General features: G+C 39.3%; 2 protein-coding genes across 2 annotated transcripts in view; both read left to right on the top strand.

Annotated features, from left to right (window-relative positions):
• The window catches only part of LOC149068291 (uncharacterized), a 43,374-nt gene extending 19,155 nt beyond the window's left edge, over window positions 1-24,219 (top strand). The window contains exon 2 of the mRNA XM_089251714.1: window positions 19,600-24,219. Coding sequence (XP_089107840.1) covers window positions 19,629-23,684 — 4,056 coding nt within the window. The 5' untranslated portion in view covers window positions 19,600-19,628 and the 3' untranslated portion in view covers window positions 23,685-24,219. The remainder of the gene's footprint in view (window positions 1-19,599) is intronic.
• LOC149068292 (uncharacterized) lies at window positions 1,752-7,276 on the top strand. Its single transcript, XM_089251755.1, has 2 exons — window positions 1,752-2,397; window positions 2,514-7,276. Exon 2 carries the CDS (start codon window positions 2,739-2,741, stop codon window positions 3,657-3,659), a length of 921 nt encoding a protein of 306 aa, XP_089107881.1. The 5' UTR covers window positions 1,752-2,397; window positions 2,514-2,738; the 3' UTR covers window positions 3,660-7,276.
• Window positions 24,220-24,999: the final 780 nt, after the last annotated feature.

Here is a 24,999-nt window from a genome sequence, read left to right as displayed (position 1 = left end):
CTTAATATCACATTTTTAAAGATAACAGATGGCTTCAAAAATGTTTGTTGTCTCAGTGAGAAAACTCTTTCCAGCAGCAATTGGTCTTCATTAGAGATGTGATTGTTTGGACTGAAAAAAACCTGAGCAGGTAATGGTACCAATTGAATTTGTGGTACTGTCTACTTTGGTGAAAAACCATTTGAATATGCATACTTTGCTTTTAAAAAACTCTTGCTGTTGTACATTTATAAATACTTTAGAGGAAATATTGTCATAGAGAAGCTGTATTGATGTCGTGTTTTATTTAAAGACGTTCTAGCAGTTCATATTTTCTACATTCAGCAAATATTCCACTTCAATGATAAGCTCTATGAATGATACATATATTTGTTCGCTAGAGAAGACTATATAGGTTTGGTCAACAGAGACTTGCTTAGCCATTATGATGATGATGTGAAAATCTTCATTCCCAGTAGTTATTTGAACGTAAAGTTAGCAACAAAACATTCCTATAGTATTTTTCTTTGCTGGCACAAGATGTCTTCGTCCGTGAATGTCCAAGAAGTGTCCAATATAATTTCAAAAGTTGAACCCAATACAGAGTCTGTCAAAATACAAGATCCCAAAACTGAGCACGATACAGAATCTTCCAAGATACAGGCTCTACAAACTGATCCCAATTCAGAGGCTGTCAAAATACAGGGTTTAAGAACTGAGACTGATATAGAATTTGTCAAAGCACAGGTTCTGCAAACTAAGCCCGATTCAGAGTCTGGTGAAATGCACGGTCAAGAAACTGAATCTAAAAAGCATTTGAAATGCTTCTGTGGCAAAACGTTCATATATCATGCCCACTTGGTTAATCATATTCAGATCCACACTGGAGAAAAGGCATATGAGTGTGCATCATGTGATAAAAAATTCAACCATAGGTGGGATTTAAAGAGACATCAGCGAATGCATACCGGTGAAGATCTACATGAATGTGATGTTTGCAGGAAAAAATTCAGTCAGCGTCACCAACTGGTTGCTCATAGTCGGGTTCACACTGGCGAAAAGGCAAATGAATGTCACATTTGCAACAGATATTTCACAACCAAGTTTAGTTTACAACAGCACCAGGTGACACACACTGGTGTGAGTCAGAGTCAGCCACACAAGTGTGGTGTTTGCAGCAAAGTGTTCAGAAGGCGTTCAAACTTGATCAGTCATTCCAAAACCCACACCGGAGAAAAACCGTACACTTGTGAAGTTTGTAGCAAGACATTTAAAGGTCGTTCCTCCTTGAAAGTTCATTATCGGATTCACACAGGAGAGAAGCCCCATGAGTGTGACTTTTGCAACCAAAAATTTTCAACCGGCTCCGCTTTGAGATATCATGAGCAGACTCACTCAGAGAAGCAGCAGCATTCATGTGATTTTTGCGGCAAAATATTCAAACTGCACTGGAACTTGAAGGGCCATCGTAGGATCCACACTGTAAAGTTACATGAATGTGACATGTGCAAAAAAAAATTTACATTTATTTCTGGTCTGCGAAGGCACAAGATGATTCACTCCAGGGAGAAGAAACATCAGTGTAATGTTTGCGGCGAAAAGTACCAGCGGCGTTCAGACTTGAATGTTCATGCTCGAATCCACATTTTGGAGAAGGTATATAAGTGTGATAGTTGCTGTGAAACATTCCGAAGTAAATCACATTTAAACAAACACCAAAGAGTGCAACACTCTAGAAAAAAGGGAAATAAAGTCAGCAACAAATCATGATGCATCACATTTGCTCACACAGAGAGAATACAAGTACAGGAGAAAACTGTTCTTTCTTTTAAAAAGGAATCATCATCACCATGAAGTAACTGTCGAATTCCATTTCAACAAATACTGTTATAGCGAAAATTTCATTTTAACAAACACTTTTCCGATTCCCCAGATACGTTTACATAGGAGCAATGCAAAAACCTGGAATTCCTTTGTAAGAAAATTTCGTTACAATGAAGTGATTTTTCCGGTCTCAGAGTTTGTTATAATGGGATTCGACTGTATGAACAACTGACTGTTTTCATTTGACATGGTACCAGAGCTTGATAAATCGGAATAAAAAATTCTCGGTATATTTGATTGAAGAGTTCAATTAATAATATTTTAAAATCTGTGTTTGATTGTTCAATAATTGTGGTTAAAGTATATTGCGACACACAACACGTCAGAATGTTTTCAATGTGCAATATTTAATTTATGTTTGTGTCCCGATAACGCTACAGATATAAAACATACATTTATAAAATCAAAATTTCTGATTTGGATTTCATTGTTAGATTTGAGTTAAGCATTGGCATGTAGAACATTTTCGGCTTGAATACCCATTATCGAGTTAATTTGGCAACCTGGCACCTGAGATTTGTCATATGTCTATAGGTAATTACAGTGCTTAATGGATGTAATGCAGAGAAATGAGTAATTTTTGCATTGTATTTCTGAATTAATCAAATTTTACGAACTTTTATGAAGATAAGTTTTTGTTTCCTCTGCAGGCACTTGAAGAACCCCATCGAAACGGATGTTTTGGACAAAGCCGTTTGTCTAGAGAAGCCTGTATGTAGAAACATCCATGATGTAATGCTTGTGATGGGCATTTGATATAGGTTATATGATCTACTACCATAGAAAGATCAACACTAGAGTATAGGTCCCCATTTCATCAGAAGTTCTTTGAACCTGACGTTTGCCAAAGAACATTTGTATCTAGTTAGTAAAAAATGTCTGAATCTGAGGAGAAACGTTTGGAATGTGGCATCTGTGACAAACAATTTGCATATCATTCCCAATGGGTTACTCATAATCGGATCCACACTGGCGAAAAGCCCTACGAGTGTGTATTGTGTGGTTTTAGATTTCGTTTCAGCAGTAATTTAGTGAGACACCAACAAACTCACGCTGGCGAAAAACTGTACCAGTGTGATGTCTGTGGCAAAAGATTCAATCGTCGTAACTACTTGGTCGTGCACAGACAAATCCACAATGGTGAAAAGACACATACATGTGACGTTTGTAGCAAACGATTCCCAACCAAACACTGCTTGCAAAAGCACCAGAAGACTCACTCCGGGAAAAAGTTGCACGAGTGTGATCTCTGTGACAAAGTGTTCAAAGAGCGTTCCAGTTTGGTCGTTCACTTCAGAATCCACACCGGAGAAAAGCCGTACAAGTGTGAGCTTTGTAGCAGAACATTCAGTCTGCATTCCTCCTTGAAAGTTCATTATCGGATCCACACTGGAGAAAAGCCACACGAGTGTGATATCTGCAATAAAACTTATTCATCCAGCTCCGGGTTCCGACGGCATAAGTTGTCTCACTCCAGAGAGAAGCCATTTAGGTGCCACTTTTGCAGTGAAAAATTTGCATTTATAAGGGAACTGCATAATCACAAAAGACTTCAACACACTGGCAAGAGGATGAAGAAAAATGATGCTCTCATAACTGCGAACAGTCTTCAGACAGGCTCTCCAGACATTCACCGCCGCTCATTGATCTACTCTAGTTCTAAGGCTGCTAAGTCTGAGAAGTCTAAACGCTTTCAACAAGTTTTCATTTTTGCCCGCACCGAAAGTTCTATCCCAAAGAGGACAGATTCTCTCGAAGAGGCCATCGCTACTTCAGTCAAAGAACCCATCGAGTGAATGCAACATTTGGACAAAATAATTTTGAAAAAAAATTAATTTGTCCATTGTCTTGTATGTATTTCATGTGCAATGAAGATTTGAACAGAACAGAATAACTTAATCAAAGTTGCCAATCGCGGAAATGAATCTTCACTTGAAATTGCAAAGGGAACAGACATGGCCTGGAAGCATATATACAAATCCTACTCTTCTAGTAACATTATAGGAATTTCGCGCATCGTGATTGGTTGAAGTTAGCGATGTGTCATTACGTCACTCATAGTAAAATAATTGGCGAAATTCAAATTTGGCGAAGTTTTGAGCGGTGGTTTTATTTTCGCGCGTGGTTTCAGACGGTTTTTCCCGATTCCCCAAATTTCATTGTTTTATTTTATTAATTTCAAAAAGCTTAAATTATATATTATTTAATATTAATTACATTTAGAGGTACGTAAATTTTGCAAAAAAAAAAAGTTTTAAAATCAGAAATTTCATATTTATTCGCAATAAGGAATTACAAATGAAAAAATTTCCCATTCGTTCACAAAAACAAATAAATGGAACATAGTTCAAATCAAAAATTTCGCATTTATAATAAAACCGGCCATATTACTGGAAAGTGTTAAAGTACTTGATATAAATCTAACATTGTAGTACAGTCGAATCCCGTTATAACGAACTTCAAGAGACTGAAGAAATCTCTTCGCTATAACAAAATTTCGTTACAAAGGAATTCCAGGTTTTTGCATTGTTCCTATGTAAAGGGCCGTTCAAGTATTATGTAAGCAAATTTTTAGCCATATTTGACCCCCCCCCCCTTGTGAGCAAAATTTTGCCATCACTGCCCCCCTCCCTCCTTACGCATATTGGTGGGATCAGAAACGTACGGGTGGACGGGGCTCATGTGCCCCTCCAGACGGGAAAAAATATTTTTTAAAAAATTAAAATTTCGAAAAAAATACCTTTACATGTTATTATAATCTACTTCTGTTTTCTGTTGACTTCAATGCTATTTGAAGGGTAAGAACTCAAAATTTTCTTTTAAGAAATTCATTGCGACCCACCCTTTAAGCCATATATGGTAAACCCTTGACCCACAGACTAAATGTGGCTCTGAAGGTTATCTTATGTAGCTTTTGTCACCCTCAAACCTAATTTTGTAAACATGAACTAAATGACACATTTACAAATCACAAATGACCCGTGGCACAAGTCCAGAGTATTTAAGTGGCCCGTGACACATTTTCAGATCACTTTCACATTCAAAGATCACCTAAGTAACCCGTGGCATATTTAGAGATCCCTTGAGTTACATGTGACACAGTTTTAGAGCATTTAAGCGCCCCCCCGGTCGGTTCTACATCACTCAAGTTACCCGCGGAACATTCCCAGATTACTTAAGTGATCTGTGACATAATTACGGATCACTTGAGTGATGCATGACCCAGTTCCAGAGCACTTAAGTGACCTGGAAACATTTCCAGGGCACTTGAAGGATCCGTGAAACATTTAGAGATCATTAAAGTGGCTCTTTTGGGGACTTATCAATAGGTGGAATGTTAGTTCAGGTGCCTAATAACTATTGAAAGGTTTTTCCGTTTTTGCTGTAATAGTGTTTGTTAAAATGGGATTCGACTGTAATATATCTACTTTCCCCTTAATTTAACCTTATTTTTCAAATGTTTTTATATATTTTTTTGAAATTCCAAAAAGTTGCGTATACAGTGCAGTACACTTATATCATAACCCCCATGTAGCATAAACCGTGGATATAACATAGGTAAATGTAATCCTTAGAATTTGGCCCCATTCATACCGGACCTATTGAACATTTTTGTCGGTTCCTAGCCTTTGCAGGCAGTCTTCCGACCATAGGTGGGATGGGATAGACTTGGAAGTCTGGGGGGCACGATGATGATGATGTCAATTCATATATACATTAGATCAGTCGACTCCACCTTTGACCCCCCCCCCCCCACGTATCTCCACGCATACTTCCGACCTACAAATTGCCTGGGAGTGGCATATGAAGGAAAAGACAAGTTTGTGCTTGCATGTCAGTAGTGTAGTGAGTGTATGTGTAGAGAGAAATAAATTTTAAAATGTCAATTGAAGTGGGTAATTTTTACAGATCTTTGAATTCAGAGCACTCATCATGAGAAATATTTACTATATTCTGAAGGAACATTTGTCATTAAAAAGGAAAAAGAGTAGCTGTTGTGTCACCCAAAAACCCTCGCGGATTATGTGACATAATTGAGAGATACTAATCAGAGATTTATGTTTACAGAGCATGAGTAATTTTTTTTTAATATCGTTCATTCATTAAATAGTACAATAACTATACACTTTTCATGGTTGTGCTGTCTGTGAACAACTCTCAGTAGTCAACCCTCTTATATGGGTTGTTACTAAATTGCAGACCTTTACATTCGGAACTATATAAGCAAGACTAACGCTGTTAACATAATGAATATCAAAAACTGAGTGTAATTTCCAAAAATAACAAAATTATAATAATTGCAATATTCAACTTTGATCACAATTCACAAATGCCCACAAAATAAAAAGTGATGGATCTTATGAGTATGCTTGGGAATAAATGCGATTACATATTCAAATAGATACGGGTTACCGTATTTCAACAGAGTACTGAGATGGTAAATATATAACACAGGTTGTTTATTTTTTTAAAAAAGCTAGTTCATTGTCCAGGTGACATCTAACACATCCATAGGTCTGGGATGCGTTGTGGGAACTCAATGGTCCATTCATAGTCTATATCAGTGGCTCTCAACCGGGGGCCATATGCCCCCTAGTGTTGGGATATTTCAAGGGGGCCACGGAAGAAAATAGAGAAAGGGGCCATGACAGGTGGTTTGGAGAGCTGAGAAGAAAAATTAAGGTGTGAAGAAATAAAGCTTTTATATTAGTGACTATACATTATACAGAATCCAACAAAACCACCCATAAAACCAGGGCCGTTTTAGGGCAAGGACCCAGTTAGACCTCACGCCTACATTTTGCAGCAGTTTCCCTAGGAAGGGTTTTTTGCAGGCCCCCCGGCAAAAGCTACATAAGATTTTTTGAAACAATCAATTCAATACGTATAAAGGATCTTGCTTCTAGATGAGGGTCGAAGACTCGGGGTAAGACAAGGGAGCCACAAAAAAAAAAAAAAAACATGGTTCAGCAGGGGCCACGGGCAAAAAAAAGGTTAAGGAACACTGGTCTACATATTTTTACCTCTGTTATAACATATCCTGCTTAAAAATACACCGTGGATATAATAAACCAAAAGAATGGTCTTAACCAAGAAAATAATCCGGATACAGTGGAATCCCCTAAATAAGTTTACATAGAAACAATGCTAGGTAACCTGAAATTCCTTTATAACGAAATTTCGTTTTAACGAAGTGATTCCTTTGATCTCTTGGCGTTCGTTATAACAGGATTCGACTGTATGACGTACTACAAAAAAAACTTAGAAAAATAGTAAAAAAAAACACACACAGACTTTTTTGTTCATTTATTTGGGTGATATCTTGACTGTTTTCTCGCAAAAAGACAATTTTTTTTTCTCAATAATTTAACTCGTTGCCAGAATAGTTACATTTCTCATCAAAAGATGGCAATAAATAACTTTTTAACTTTAACGCAACCTTTCGAGGAAAAATTTAACTATTTTAGCAATAAAAGTTTTGACATTTAATAAAATCCTGTCTTTCTGTGTAAAACTGTATCGTCTAATGCTTTTCGAATTATTGAATTTTTACTTGTTTTTATTGGTGACGATGATGTAAGAACAATTGTTGCAAATCAGCTCGATCACTTGAAAAGCTATGCAAGTGTGTTGGTGACGTGTATATAAAATTATAAACATCAGTGGGTTTTTTTTTTCTGAAGTTTTAAATTGCACACTGCTGTCAACTTCAGAGGGGAAAAACCGTTAGCATAAATCTCAAAAAAGTCATTTACATTACCATAAATGTCTGCATGTTGTTGTATATCTCGTTTTCTAGTGCATTTCCAAAACTTTTCAAGAATATCAATCAAAAACTCTATTCATACTGTATTACACTTCAATTAGGTGCTGCATAAGTTAATTTTGTCCACGACTACCTCAATAATGCATATATGCTATTGCTGCGTAAGCTAATTTCAACTCCTCGCTTATGACATTCACGTTCCTTATTACATACACTTCTCGAATTGCCTAGGGGCTATGTTATAACCGAACTCGACTGTATTTACATCTAAACACAATGCAAAGGGAAAGAAGTAATGCTTGTGGTTCTCCCCCTTCAAGCACGCTCACAAGTATTAAGCAAAATTACGACTTTCCACTTCAAAAAGTCCAAATTACCAAGATTTCGCGAAAAAGTTGTAAAAACTAAAATTTTAGCATTTATTTGTCAAAATTGGCAAATTTCGCATTTATTGCGGTCACTTCGGAAATACAAAATTTACGTATCCCTAATAATATTATATTATTATTTTCATAGCTGTTTTACTAATTTTTGTAGCGTCAACTAAAAAACGCCGAGCGAGTTATTTGGCAAAATTCAATTTCGCTAAAAGCTCCGCCCCTCGTGACGTCTTGGTATCTTTCTTGCTCGTAGTAACCAATCACCTGCGTGCTAACGCTTCCTGTGTTACTAAGAGAGTAGGGATTGTAATTACGCGGACCCTGACTTCAAGGATTATAGATGTTTTTTGTTAAATTTCCTGTGATTAAAAAACAATACAATATCTTCAGTGAGAAAAAAAAAAAAACCCCCACATGTTTCAAGGAAACATTTAATGGATATTATGCCGAGGTAAACTCAGAAAGAAAAGTCATCTGGTCTCTGCCGGGACTCTAACCTGCAGACCCTCTTGCAAACTGGGCAAGCATGCTACCATCTACACCCAGGGCCGTAACCGGGGGGGGGGGGGAAGGCGCTGAACCAGAAGGGGGTGCCGAATTCACCCTTTAACTGCTTCTTTTATATTACATTCTTTTTATATTATATTGCCCCGGGTGACAAAATATCTAGTTGCGGCCCTGTCTACACCGCTGGGACATGACTCTGTTTTCCCCATTTCATTCACTGTGGCGTGAGGCGCTCTTAACTTCATCAAATGACCCTCACATAATATCCAGAAAACAGACCTGCCAACTCTCTGGATTTAGGCCAGAGACTTCACATTTTTTACCCTTCCTCCGACTCTCTGGATTTGTTAGAAATTTCTCTGGATTTTAGCACAAAATTAAATTTGGGAGAAATTTTTTCGATTTCTTTTTGATAGAAATTTTTAAAATTTTCCCTAAGCTTTACCGATGTCGTGACATCAATGACTACGGTCACCGTTGGGGAAAGCATCTATGGGGTCATTCAAGTATTACGTCAGCATCGATGGGGGGGGGGGGGGGTTCCGATTTGCTGACTTTTGATGACAAGTGGGGGGGGGGGTTGGATGATGCTTACGTCATCAATCACCCTTTATGAAAATCTATACATATGAAATTGATTTTCTGTGTGTCTGTGCAGGGCCGTCTTAAGAGCATCATGGGCCCCCGGGCCAAGTGGTTTTTCTGACGCCCTTCCAGGTAAATTATAGAAAATTTCGACAAAATCTAATTTTTGTCAGGCCCCTCTTCCCTTGAGGCCCCTGGGCCCTTCCCGGGTAGGCCCATGCTTTAAGACGGCACTGTATCTGTGTGTATGTTCTCTATACAAATCTACAATTTTAGATCGATCGTCGCTAAATTTTGCATAAATACCAAATGGGACCCAACTTGAACGATAGGCTTTTTTAAAATTTCGTCAGAGCAGGGCAAATGTCCCAAATGGGCAAAAAACTGTCGGGCAACAATGGTTTTTGGGCCTCAACAATCACTTTCCAATCACTTTGGTCACCGTGGTTCCCAAATAATGCGTTTCAGATGTGTATATGCTTTTACAGTGGTTTGCCACTTCTTTAACGCTGCCAGTGTAGGTATAATAGTTTATGCCTTTATAATGGTTTGCCACTTTTTTCAATCCTCCCAGTAATGAGAGCTTTTTTTGAATACACGTCAGAATCATAATCAGCATCACTTTGAGGGTCGGGCAAAGGATGATCCCCATAGAAATCAGTGTTTAAATTGCCGATTTTACTGTAGAAATGCGGAAATTTAGTGGGATTTTACGCCACACCAATAATTTTAAAAATTGTATTGAATTCTCAATTTTTGAAATATTGAGTTCGCTTAGAGATACGAAGCCCAGGACATTAAATATGAAGTAATTAGCCAGACCTACTTTTGAGTTACACATTCATGCAATAACATTGATTTCAACTTTTTATTTACATCTTCTCAATCATGAAAATTAATGTCTCCGCGTATTATCTTTTAATATTCAACTGAATAAATTCATAGTTTAGGATGTTTTAAAATTAATTACGAGCCCGTAAAGTACATCGAAGAAATTCCACAGCTTTAATTAAGCATTTTTGGAAGCTGAAACAGGCAGATGCATAACTTGAAGTTCAAGTGGGGGGGGGATCGAAATACCCAGTGCCCCTTGAGAAAGGGAAATTTTTTTTCCCATTTCTACGTTTCTTTAAATGTAGATTTATTTCATGAAGTCGCCATATTGATTAACTTAGACACGGTGTGTATGTACATCAAAGAAAGACGGAGACATCACGTGATCCAAAAAGCCTCATTGAAGAAAACCCGGGCAGCGCCGGGTATTATAGCTAGTATGAAATATTCTTAATAGTATCTTACTCGGTGCCCCAAATACGAGAAAAATCTTTCGCTAGTTTTGTGGGCACCTAAACTAACATTCTCCATAATGATAAATCCCTTACAGAGCCACCACTTCAGCGATCTCTAAATGTTTCATGGATCTTTCAAGTGCTGTGGAAATGTTTCCGGGCCGCTTAAGTGCTCTGGAACTGTGCAACGCATCACTCAAGCGATCCGTAATTATGCCACGGATCACTTAAGTAATCTGGGAAGGTTCCGCGGGTAACTTGAGTGATGCAGAACCGCACTAGTTGGCCGTAAGTGCTCTAAAATTGTGCCACATGTCACTCAAAGGAATCTCTAAATGTGGCACGGATCGTTTAAGTGTTATGAAACTGTGTCGCGGGTTACTTAAGTCTTACTTACTCTTTGAATGTGCCACGGGCCACGTAAATGTTCTGGAATTGTGCCACGGGTCATTTAAGTGATCTGTAAATGTGCTGCTTAGTTCATTTTTACAAAATGGGGTTTGAGGGGGGGGGGGCCAAGCCACATCACATAACCTTCAGGGCCACATTTGGTCCGCGGGTCGAGGGTGGGTCGAATTTCTTAAAGAGAAATTTTGAGTTCTTACCTTTCAAATAGCATTGAAATTAACAGAAATCTCGACTATAATTACATATAAAGCTATTTTCTTTCGAAAATTTTACTTTTTTCTAAATGGTTTTTTTACATAAATTTTTTTTTTCGTCTGGGGGAGGCACACGAGCCCTCCCCCCTCCCGCTTACCTTTCTGATCCCACCAATTTGAGGTGGGGGGGGGGGTCAAAAATGGCTGAAAATTTGCTTACGTAATACTTGAACGGCTCCTATAGAGAACAGCCGTAGTTCGTGGAACCTACCTACTAGACGTCACTCCCGTCGAGTAGCCATCAAAAAATGTCTTGGTGACCGTATTTAAGCAAACTGGCAACGAGGTAACTTTGTTTACTTAGCATTTATCAGTAACTATTTATCAGGGGATAGTGTCGGTTGCCAGCATCACTGTATAATTGTATTATATAACAACCATGCGACAAACAGAGAGAGGTCGATTGTTCACCACGGGATATGTAATACCACTCTGATCACAAATGCCTTCAAAAAGAACATACTTTATAACTGCTTTTGAGAGTTTGTTTACCCAAGATTATGCATCACTGATATACATTCGCAGAGATTATATTCTGCTCTGGGGCTACCCATAACCTGCCTGAGGGGGCAAAAGTTGGCACGTACGTGTAGGTTCTTATTATGGCAATAAAATGACATGCAAAAGTACGCTTGCTAGCTTTTCAAGTAAATTGCCGGATTTTTACTTTTTGAAGGTTGGCAAGTCTGCAGAAAATATGCTTCCTTGATATCTTGGACTGAGAAAAAACAAAAGCCATCCAACCTCACGTTTGTTGGTACTGGGTTCAAAAGGTTTAAGAGTGTTGTGGTACAATGATATCGGGTAGATGTACTGTATTTTGCACATCAGAACAAGTGAAAGAAACTTTGCACACAACGAATTGCATGTTCTTGTACATGACACTTTATTTACAGAGTCCATCTTTAACATGTTGCCAAGAGTGCAACCACTAATTCTTTTCATGCTTTTGGCATAACCAGTCATTATAAACCTTCATTTTTATATCGTAACAAACAGTTCAGCCCATTGACGCTAGAGTATATGTGAGTCATTTCTCTGTACAGGCCATAATATTTACATATATTTTCGTCTGACCATACGTCCCTTTTTTGAAGTAGAGTGTCCCGTTTTTCTCCGAATCTATTTGATTTTATCGATGACCCGTTCTTCAACCCACTTTTGTAGTAGTGGTAAGATTTTTACTACAGTAAAATGTAATAAACCTATGCAGGAGGGAGTATAGGGTCCCGTGTCTGCCCCAAGACCAGTGCCGTCTTAATGCATGGGGCCACCTGGGCACCTCAAGAGAATGCGGGCCTCACAAAAATGAGAACCAGTTACAATTTTCGAGAATTTGCCTGGTGGGATCTCAGAAAAATCGCTTGGCCCTGGGGCCACTGATGCTCTAAAGACGGCCAAGACAATCAAAAATTAAAATTATTTTTTTGAATAAATTAAAATATTGAAAAAAATACCTTTACGTGCTATAATTTTCGATTTCTGTTAATTTAAAATGTCTCTGGGACCGATGCCCTGTGCCCCACTCATAATATTCACATAAAACTGTGAAATTCTATTATAAACCGATAAAATGGTGGAAAATGGGTTTAATCATCAATCAATGATGGTTTTGATCAACAATTCTTTAAAACCATGCTCTAATGCATATTCTGAAATCGAATAATTCTATCGTATGTATTTTACAGTTTTTAATCAATGATTGGATTGTTGATAGAGATGATGATTTTGTTGGATTCGCGTTTCAAATTCTCCGATAATTTAAATTGACTACCATCACCACACAGTATGGACCCCCGAGCCGTGCCTGGGTGGGCCCATTCTTTTTGACGGCACTCTCGCCCTTACCTAAGGGGCCCGGTGCGTCTCAATAGTTTCGGACACGAAAAACATTTGCCCGATTTTATATATTTTGGGGGAGGAATCGGCATCCATTATTTCAAAATATACAATAATGCAGTGAAATATCCATACAGAAAATGTTAAATACACAATTCAATAAATTAACACAAAAACTGTCGATAATTCAGCACTGAAGGTGATTTTAAACTAATAATAAGAGAAAATAAAATCCTGAAACTGATAAAACTTTTGGACTTGATGAATCAAAAATAATTGAAAGAAATAATTCCAGCACCAATAAAAATTCAGAATTGATGGAACTTCCGAATTAATGCAAGAAGTAATTTCAGAATCCATGAAAGCCTCAAATAGTTTACCGTGAGTGCGGGGGCCCACAAAGCACAGTGCGACCGCTCCTGTCGCACATTCCTAACAGCGGCTCTCACTTTCACAGCGGAAATCACTTTTCCTCATTTCTCTTTGACAGCCTCAACCGTTTTTTTCACTGAGGGCAAATCAAGAATCAGGGAACGGGGTGCCGAGACTAAGGTGAAGAGATGCTTGGCTAGTCAGTGAATATCTGTTGTTTAAATTTTGTTGGCTGGGCTATGCCCTTACATCCCGTGGGCTGAGATTTTTGGCGGCCCCAAGCAGAGGCGGATTTAAGGGCAGGCGCACACCATGGGCCACGTAAAACCCAAACGTTACACTTTTTCTAATTTAAGGGGGGTCCAGTATTTACTTTTGCGTCCGGGACCTCAACTGACTTTTACCCGCATCTGCCCCCCCCCCCTCCCACAAGCAAAACTTTTCACTGGCCCTTCTGTAGTGAATTTACAGCTTGAAAAAATCCAAAAAAATTATGGTAATTGTTCCAAGCCCCAAGGCTGTTCCCATGTCGGCCCTACCCTTGTGGGGTCAAATGCCGAACTTGGCCATACGGAAAGCGGGCGTCGACACCTGCACAACAATTTTACCGAATTTAAGAGTTGAACTTGAAAATTATTGGCAACATTCCCAGTTTAAACGATATGCGGATGGGGTTTCTACAGTTAATTACACAAAAGAAAGCAAAAAAATAATGTAATTTAGATAAAAGCAAACTTACGTGGGGTAGAATCTAGTTCATCACTATGTCACTATGAAATCCTTTGAACTTTGAAAAGAATAAATCTTAAGCATTTTTTTTTTTTTTTTTTTTGCGCACATAGGAGCGTTTCATTATTCCAATAGAGCAAGTTTTTGATTACTACTATCTGACATAAATAGTTCAATCTTACACGAACGGCGAGGAATGGTTCGATTCTCTACATGCAGCTGGTCATCCGACAGACATTGAGCGGAAAAAAAAAATTACATACCATAGGAAGTCCAGCCGGGGGAGCAGACGGGTTCGTGCCCGAGGCGCAAATTTCATCCTGAAACCTCGCCTTCAACATTACAAGGAGGCGTCAAAATGCGCGCTTGCCCCGGGTGACCAAGCGTCTAGTTGCGGCCTTGAGTCCAGCATAGGAATTCGTATTGCTGTACAGCAGAAACGATTCCTCCCCCCCCCCTCATGTGGTAGGTATACTGTATATCTATTCAAGAAAACAGCCAGGGAATTTTAGCCGCACACTAATTGTATGCTATCAGCGGCTCTCTTTTCGCTGAGTAGTAAAAAGACCGACAGTTAAAATGTATTGTTAATTGAACGCATGTGTTGAATGGGTCTGCAAAACGATTTTTTCCTCTCCCTATAGAAATATTTGATTCCGAGGAAAAAAGAAGCTATATCCGTTTGCAATTCCCCGTGGTGCCCGCGGGCATTGGTGCCGGCTTTGATTTTGAACACCACAACGCAAATCACAATCAGAATGAACGCGAAGAGACCTTTTTGAAAATGAGACCAAGCATTCTATTCGATTTTTTGACCACCGCTGAACAATGTTCAGAAAACCTAAGCTGCTCGTCAATGAGAATTCCCAAATCGGTGCCCCTAGTAGCATCCGGGATAGTGATTGATGAAACTATTGATTGTTTTTTTATCCCTTTACACGGCATAATAGTAATAAGCTTCCTTATGATTTTCAGCAGTAAATGAGTATGAAGTAATGAAAAAGTAATGGGTATATATAGAGAGAGAGAGTGCGTGTGTGGGCGGGCGGAGCAGTCGACTAATCTAATGTACAGTTAAACCTCGTTAGTGCGTCACACGGTTAACACGTCACTTTTTTGGAAGTCCCAACTGTCCTCAGACAGGAATTGGCACAGCTATGGCTTACTCCGTTTAACGAGACACTCCGCTTACTAAGTCATATTTTTGCTCTCCCAAGAGTGACTCATTAACGAGGTTTGACTGTATACATTTATACAAATACAAATACAAATACAACGCCACAACAGGCAAATTGCCCAACGAGGTGGCTGACTTAAGAACATCATGGATCCCCGAGCCCCTACCTACTACTGCTACACCACACATGAAACCCCCCCCCCTTCCGCGGAACCCCCCAACGAATCGGTACATGCGGGAATGTACGTGTAGTGCAACCTGACGTAAAGTTTGTTTCTGTGTAATGCTTGTTATGTGTAGTGCTGTCATCTGCCCCCAGTTTTACTAACTATGAGTGAAGTGTTATGGTTGAATGATTTACCGTTGTAGGACTGTTGCTCTCTGTGGCGAGACTTTTTAACGGGGAGATCGGCTCGCATTTGCGCCTTGAAGTTGGGAACCACAGAAAACCAACTTCAGCCGACCACTATAGGAATTGACATCATTATCATCGTGCCCCCAGCAATAATGACCGTGTCCCCCCTCCGTCTTCCAAGTGTATCCACCTATGGTATAGAGCAGCTTTTTCATAGTGTGCGTCGCTGTTTCTAGGGGCATCGCCAACCTTTATGTGCGGTGTCGCGGCGAGTTTGAGATATTGATTTGTGCACCTATTTATGCTTTGAAGTTACGGGAAAAGTTTATACGGGAAAATACCTATTAATCTATCCTGAAGAGCCGCTCACGAATCATGAATTAGGCAAGGGAACAGTGGTATAGGGAAAAGTGTTCCACTGAGAGAGGGATTAACTTTATAAAATATTTGGGCTTGCCAATGCTAAAATAAGGCGAGATATCTTGTCAATGCCACTCAAAGGGTTGAGATCCGTCTGAAATCAGCGATAAAACGTACTGTCTCAAGTCTATTGTTGTGACTACCGTTGTGGCGTAGCCGGTCAATTTGTCGCACTCAACTTGTCGCGCTCAACTCGTCGCGCATCAATTTGTCGCATTGCCAATTCGTCGCGGTACAAATTCGTCCCAGAGCCAATTCGTCACGGTACAAATTCGTCACGGTACAAATTCGTCGCAGAGCCAATTCGTCGCGGTACAAATTCGTCGCAGAGCCAATTCGTCGCGGTACAAATTCGTCGCAGAGCCAATTCGTCGCAGTGCCAATTTGTCGTGTAACCAATTCGTCGGGACGTCAATTTATCGCAGAGTCAACTCGTCACGCGATCTGTATGTAGGTTTTTTTGTCTCATACGTGAAAAAATAAACATGAAGAAAAGTTTTTTTCCATCAAGAAATGCACACAGTTTACTAATTTTTTTTTTTTTTTGTCATTTCAAAAAAAATCATCGAAATTAAAATTGCAATTGATATTAATGTTTTATTATTCAATTATTGTAAATGTTAAAAAAAATCATTTTTTCTATGATAAAATTTTAAAATTCTGTAAAAAAATGTCGGTGTTTATGATATTCCCCAAATTACAGTACAGCGGAGGCTCTCTTTAAGTGTAAACTTGTATCTGTCCCATGTGGACTCGAGACTCCCACCAACATTAACCACTACAGTATCTCCACAAGAACCTGAAATAATTAATAATTTAATTTAATTAATATTTCATTTTCACCGGATAAGCCACACTTGTCGCTTTCTCTCGAGATTTCCATTACTCGTAGCGAGGGGAGTTGGGGCGCACACCGAGATGATAAATTGCGATCACATACATTTTCAAAATTTAATTTGCACCGGATAAGTTGCTCAAGTTAAAAACTCAAAAAATCCAACCAATAAAGTTCATAAGTTACATTCGAGCAAATGCAACCGATAATCTTATTGGTTGAATTTTTCAAGTTTTATAAAAGGACTTTTAGAACACTTTCATAGTGTAATGCTGGCCTTAGATATATTGTCGGTAAAAAATTCCTCAAAGATGTATTCTCTACATGGCAGATACATATTCAATAGTGAATTAGGGCCATTCAAGTATTACGTAAGCAGATTTTCAGCCATTTTTGATCCCCCTCCCCTTGTCAGCAAAAATCAGCGAAACACTGACCCCCATCCCCTCCCCTGTCAGCAAAATTTCACCAGCAGCTTAGAATATTTCATATCTTCAAAAAGGGGTGGTTGATGACGTAAGCGACCTTCAACCCCCCCCCCCGCCATCAAAAGTCAACAAATCCGAAACTCCCTCCCCGATCCTGACGTAATACTTCAATGATCCCTTAGGCAAATTGTGCTTTGGGATGGGCATTGATCCTAATTTATCATCTTGGTGTGTTCCCGCAACACCCCTCGCTGCGAGAAATGGAGATCCCGCCAGAAAGCGGGAGTGTGGCTTATACCGTGAAAATTGAATTTTGAAAATTTGTTTTATCGTAATTTATCATCTTGGTGTGTTCGCCCAACGCCCCTCGCAGCGAGAAATGGAGATCCTACCAGAAAGCGGGAAGTGTGGCATGAATACCATGAAAACTGAATTTTGAAAATTTATTTGATCGGCGTACTGATTCTGCGACAAATTTGTACCGCGACGAACTGACTCTGCGACAAATTTGTACCGCGACGAACTGACTCTGCGACAAATTTGTACCGCGACGAACTGACTCTGGAACAAATTTGTAGCACGACGAATTGACGCTGCGACAAATTGATTGCGACGAATTGTCGCACGACAAGTTGAGCGCGACGAATCGACCTATACCCCCGTTGTGGTATTCAGATTCTATGATGCTCATTTTATTCTCATGCTTAATGGATATACAGGGTGTATGGGAAAGTCCCTTGGACGTGAAATGACTAGCAAACAAAAGGAGCTACAGCTATGCAACTCCTCACAAGGAAAGAGTATTTCTTCAAAAATTTGAATTAAAAAAAGCGCTTTCAGTACAATGTTTGAGCTTGTTCAAATGGTGATTGGTATTGCTTTAGCCACGCGAGCAGATATGTTCCGGCTTCCCTGTCTGTGGAAGAAATCTTTCTGCCCCTCCTAAAGCCGATTCTGTGTACACACCAGTGATTTTCGCGATGCGAAACGATAACTACCACATAGCAGTTAGATGACAAAACTGTGAATGTTCAAGGTAAAGTTTTTACAGATTCGTTTTTTTTTTGAACGATCTCGGAAAATGTTTCACACTTTGAACAGGCGTAATCCAAATCCTTTACGATTTTTCAAAAATGCGCATTCGCAATCTTGTAAGAACAAGGCGAATTTACGCCGTATAGACAGACCGCTGTCTTTGAATGTCGGCAGATAGCCGCGAAAGTACCGTAATTTCCGATATGTAACCGGAGGAGAGAAAATCCGTTCGGAGAGTAAAAACTCCGAAATTCCCTTTGAAAATTGGGTACACGGCCCTCATTAAGGGAAACTAAATATCTTCAACAACCCGCGTGCATATCAATACAGTACAGTATGCGAAGTAGTAAAACCACTTTTCAAGGTCGCGTGTGATCGTGATAAGACTGTGAAAAGGAAAAAAAAGGGAAAATGTTGGGGTGGTTTTTTTCCTCTCTACTTTTTTTCATCTTGGAACTAGGAAAGAACGCGTCAACCAAATTTCTATGCGTCTTTTCCCGAAATTTCTGGTATTTGACGCGTTATAGCGCGTCAATGGTATCTCAGTTGCTAAAGAGAAGTAAAAATTTTCCGATTTTACTTGATCGGTCAAGTTCAATGTTCAATGATCGGTCATAAACAGATCTATGGCGATAGACTGGAGTTTTTTTTGTGGTAAAGTAGTAGTAGCCTTTCGCCACACACAGGACCGCCATAGAAATTTTGCACCCGGGCGACATAGCTCGAGCTGATCTTGGTGCCATGCTCATGCATGGGAAGAAAAAAAATTACATTTGACTTACATTGATGAGATGGACTTCAAGGTTTTGAATGACAAGATTGAATGTTCAAAGGCGAAAGCATATAAGTGAGTACCCAACTAAACAGTAATCTATGAGGCTATGAAAATTTATTAGTTTCTGCGCAGCATGTAGAAAATGTGTATCATGTGACGTTCAAAGTGCTCTCCGTGACACTTTCAGTGAGTAGTGGGCATATATTTTACTTGAATGAGCTTTGAGACCACTACCCTGCATTGATGATCTTATCGCAGGAATTGAACGACGTTGTTGAATCTGCATTTTCAGCAGAGATGACTTTGCAGAATTTAAGGCCACTGACATCATTCCAAAAACTCATTACTATAATAATGCATATTATAACAAGGAGAACAGGAATATTCCCTCAACTGTTCTGCCAAGGCAAACAGGTTGAGAAATGCTTCTGTAAAATAGAAGAATTCCAACCCAGTTCAATCTAGTGCAAATTGTCCTGAGGTAGATTAAAATTTTCTTTTGTTCATGATGAACTATGCGTGATGTCACAGCGAATCATAATTACATAATGGTAATATTTTCTCCTTTTTTGTATTTTTAGGACACGTCCAACTATGTCTTGCATAACAGATGATATTTCCGAAAGAAAGAATCTATCTTCAAAGGTTTCGGGAAAATATTTTTGACTTATTTGAAGACATTTGTGAGAACAAAACACATTATGGTTCAAAGGCTTCAAACTACACTTGTCTGATTACCTTTCAGTACCATCTAATACGAGTATGTAACATGGACGATTTTCCTTCCTCGTCAGTCTATAATCCAAGTATTGAAAATAAGGATGATTACATGGCAGTCCATTTGATCCAGATTTCTATGATTCGATCAGTTCATGATCCGGGTGTTGCGAATGAGTATGAATTCACACCAATTCACGATCCAGGTATCAAAAATGAGAAAGAATTCACGTTAGTTCATGATCCAAGTATTAAAAATAAGAATGAATCCACATCAGTCCATAATCCAAGTATTGAAAACGAGAATAAATCTACGTCAGTCTATGATCCAGGTGTTAAAAACGGGAATGAATCCATGTCAGTCCATTTAATCCAAATTTCTATGATCAGATCAGAGCGTGATCTAGATGTCGAAATTGAGAAAGAATCCATTTTAGTCCATCATACAAATGTCAAAAATGAAGATGGATGCACGTCAGTCCATGCTTTTGTTAATGAAAATAAGGATGCTTCCACGTCAGTCCATGTACCGGATGTCAAAGATGCAAATGCTTCCACGTCAGTCCATGTACCGGATGTCAAAGATGCAAATGCTTCCACGTCAGTCCATGTACCGGATGTCAAAGATGCAAATGCATCCACGTCAGTGTATGATTCAGGTGTCAAAAATGGGAATGAATCGTCGTCAGTCCATGATTTAGTTGCCGAAAATGATAAATCCATGTCAGTTCATAATCCGGATATCGAAAATGAGAATCAACATACGTCAGTTCATAATCCGGATATCGAAAATGAGAATCAACATACGTCAGTTCATAATTCGGATATCGAAAATGAGAATCAACATACGTCAGTTCATAATCCGGATATCGAAAATGAGAATCAACATACGTCAGTTCATTTGATCCAGATGTCTATGATTAGATCAGTTCATGACCCAGTTGTTGGAAATGAGGATGAATCCACATCAGACTCTGATCCAGATATAGAAAATGATGATGAATCCACATCAATCCATAATCCGGGTGTGAAAAACCAGAATAAATCCACGGCAGTTATCCATGATCCTGATATCAAGAATGAAGATAAATCCTCATCAGTCATTGATTCAGTCAGCGGAAATGAGGTTGAATCCACGCCAGTCCATACTCCAGGTATCGAAAATGGGAATCAATCGACGTCAGTGCATTTGATCCAGATGTCTATGATCAGATCAGTCCAGGATCCAGATATCGAAAATGAGGACGAGTCCACGTCAGTCCATAATCCAAGTGTCACAAATGAGGATGAATCCACGTCGATTCATAATCCAGATGCAAAAAATGAGAATGAATCCACGACAGTTATCCATGATCCAGATATCAAAAATGAAGCTGAACCCATGTCTGTCGATGATGCAGCCATCAAAAACGAGGATGAATCCACTTCACTTCATAATCCAGGTATCGGAAATGAAAATCAATCGACGTCAGTGCATTTGATCCAGATGTCTATGATCAGATCAGTCCAGGATCCAGATATCGAAAATGAGGACGAGTCCACGTCAGTCCATAATCCAAGTGTCACAAATGAGGACGAATCCACGTCGATTCATAATCCAGATGCAAAAAATGAGAATGAATCCACGACAGTTATCCATGATCCAGATATCAAAAATGAAGCTGAACCCATGTCTGTCGATGATGCAGCCATCAAAAACGAGGATGAATCCACTTCACTTCATAATCCAGGTATCGGAAATGAAAATCAATCCATGTCAGTACATTTGATACAGATATCTATGATCAGATCAGTTCATGATCCATATGTTGGAAATGAGGATGAATCCACGTCAATCCATAATCCACAAGTCAAAAATGAGAATGAATCCACGAGAGTTATCCATGATCCCAATATTGAAAATGAAGATAAATCCATGTCAGTTATCCATGATCCCAATATTGAAAATGGAGATAAATCCATGTCAGTTATCCATGATCCCAATATTGAAAATGAAGATAAATCCATGTCAGTTATCCATGATCCCAATATTGAAAATGAAGATAAATCCATGTCAGTCCATGATCCAGTCATCAAAAACGAGGTTGAATCCACACTAGTTCACGATGCATATGTCAAAAATGAAGACGAATCTATGTCGGTCCATGATCGAGATATCGGAAATGAGGAGGAATCCATGTCAGTACATCTGATCCAGACATCTATGATCAGATCAGTCCATGACCCAGATGTCGAAAATAAGAGTGAATCTATGGTAGTTTATGATCCAGTTTTTAAAAATGAAGATGAATCTACTATGTCAGTTCATGATCCAGATATAGAAAATGAGGATGAATCCAGTGACTTTTCGTTCATGACTACGTGGTCGTCTTCAGAATTGGAATCATCTGAAAATGGGGATGATTGCACAGAAGATACTGCCAATGATTCGCTGCTCCATAGGAAACTGGCCAATGGAAAACAGCATGAATTCATTTGCTGCAACGAAACGTTTTCTCAGCTGCCTCATTTAAGAAATCATAAAAAAAAACATGCCACACAGGAGGAACGACATGAATGTGACATCTGCAGCAAACAATTATCGACAAGGTCTTCTTTACAACGTCACAAGAGGATTCACTCCCAATATAAGTGCCATAAATGCACCGTTTGCTTGAGGAGGTTTTCAGAACGTTCGGATCTGGTTAGACATAATCGGATCCACACCAGAGAAAAACCATACGAGTGTGACTTCTGCTGTAAGAGGTTCTCACGGGTCTACACCTTGAGCATTCACAAAAGAATTCACACTGGTGAAAAACCATATGAATGTGATCTCTGTGATAAAGTGTTTTCTTGTATGTCTTATTTAAGTCGCCACAAAGTGACTCATTCTAAAGAAAAGCCACATGAATGTGTATCATGTGGCAAAAGGTTCTTGCGGATCTCTCACCTAGAACTACACAAAACAGTGCACACTAAAAATAAGTCATACAAGTGCGTTTTCTGTGCCAAAAGCTTCTCGCGGTTCTATCACTTGAGCATACACATTAGGGTACACACCAAAAAAAATCCATACGAGTGTGAGTTGTGCGGTAAAATGTTTACCCAGACCTGCCATCTGAAAATCCACAGGAGAATCCACACTGGAGAAAAACCACATGAGTGTGAATCTTGTGGGAAAAAGTTTTCGAAAAGAATCCACACCAGAGAGAAACCATACAAGTGTTCCAACTGCGGCAAACAATTCCCAGATGTTTCAGGTTCCAAATACCACTGCTGGACACACTTGGTAGGGAAGCTGCACAAATGTTCCCTATGCAGCAAAAGGTTTTCCAACAGCTCAGGTTTGAGGTACCACCTGATGTCACATACTGGAGAGAAGCCACATGAATGTCACATATGCAACAAGAAATTCACAGCTAAGGCTTCTGTGAATTATCACATGAGCATCCACACCGAAGACAGGTCATACAAGTGTGGTGATTGTAGCAAATTGTTTCCATCTAGAACCGAGCTACTAAAGCACAAGATGACTCATCTCAGAGAAAAGCCGTTCAAATGTACTGACTGCGATGGAGCGTTCACGTGTCGTTTTGAATTCATTGCCCACAGCCGAGCCCACAATGAAGGGAAACCACACAAATGTGTCATTTGCGGTAAGAGATTTTCACACGAGTCCTCTTTAAAAATTCATAGAAGAGTCCACACAGGAGAAAAGCCATACGAATGCGAAGTTTGCGGCAAGACTTTTTCCCGTATCTCCTACCTAAAAGGTCACCGAAGAGTCCATACAGGTGAAAAGTCATACAAATGCGTCCTTTGCAACAGCAAATTTTCAAATTTCTTCAGCCTGAATTACCACCACAGGACACACACGGGAGAGAAGCCATATGAATGCTACATTTGCAACAAGGGATTCGCTTCTAGCTCTAATTTGCATAGGCACAGGAAAATCCACTCCAAGTAAAATCACCAAAGGCTTTCTGCCTTGCAGCATTTTCGGGATAGTGAAAATTATACGAAGACTCTTTCATTCGTTGGTACGTAGAATACGAGACAGAAAAGTGAGAAACCTAATCCCCCCCTTCCAAGACGTAAAAGTGTGCATTGGAGGTGATTTTCACTGTAAAAATTTGAATTTTGTTCGAATTTTTCGTAAAACTTATTGTTTTTTTGTTTCGTTTTAATCTTTCAAAGATTTCAATATATAATTCTATTTGGAGCCATTTCATTTTATGTAACATTATCAAATGCTCAATTTCATTATCAGATCGTGTACCAAATTCAGTCGTTTGAAATCAAATGTGTCTCAATAATTTTATTTCATATTTGTGACACCGCCTAGATGGAGTTAATCTTCATAATTTGATTTTGAAATTAAATCCAACCTTGCCAACCCAGATTTGAAGAAATGATTGACAATATGATTGTTATTTATTGTGTTGTTTTAAACATAGACCGTTTCGTGATCATGATGCCATTTGTTGTTGTATAGCATTTCAGCCAAGTGGCCGTTGGCACCTTGTTGGCTGTTGCCAACCCAACGTCAAGCTCGCTCGTGAAAAAAAGGGTGAAAGTTTTCAGGGAGGCCGTCTTCCTCCCCGTGTTCTCTGGTTCCTGACGTCGGTGCGTAAGGGAGTGTAAGTCCAAGCACACCGCATCATGTTGTGCCTCTTCACCAAAAATGTAGCTTTTGAAACTTAATCATCTTAAGTTACAACAAATAAACGACCAGCTAGTAACAACGAATTCTTTCAGAAATGTGTGAGGAATCAGCGGAGCGATCCAAACTCAAGTGGGTGGAACACACAATGCTTGGTGCTGGGTTCAACGATGTGATATACTAAGAAAAACATGATGTACTCCTGACCCGGGCCAACACAGTACACAGTAAAACCCTTTTAAAGGGACACCCATCTTTTATGGCCAAATAATAATTTCCGCTTCTGTAATGAAAGTATGCACTTTTCAAACCCCATAAATTATAATTGCCTATTGAAGTGGGTTTTTTTTATACTTCTGGGGAACCGCGGATAAACGTTGTCACGGCAAGGGAGCCACGAGTGGCAAAAGTTTGAGAACCATTACTCTAAATCACCAGTGTAATCCATCCTTCCCCAGAGGGTCGCGACCCACACTTTGTGAATCATTGTATTGGAGTAATGGACGTGAAGAAAGAAAACTCTTCTCAAAGGGAGGCGAAAAATTATTCGCCTTAGGTGGCAAAATTTCCAGGACCGTCCCTCAACTTGAACCTACAGTTGAACTTCACTTCCGCCGCA

This window comes from Pholcus phalangioides, unplaced genomic scaffold (genome assembly GCF_987345545.1).
Source record: "Pholcus phalangioides strain wild (caught in Gottingen) unplaced genomic scaffold, Ppha-v1.0 ptg000027l_1, whole genome shotgun sequence".
Taxonomy (NCBI): domain Eukaryota; kingdom Metazoa; phylum Arthropoda; class Arachnida; order Araneae; family Pholcidae; genus Pholcus; species Pholcus phalangioides.
Note: the sequence above shows the minus strand (reverse complement) of the source record. Positions and strands in the feature narration are given on the sequence as shown.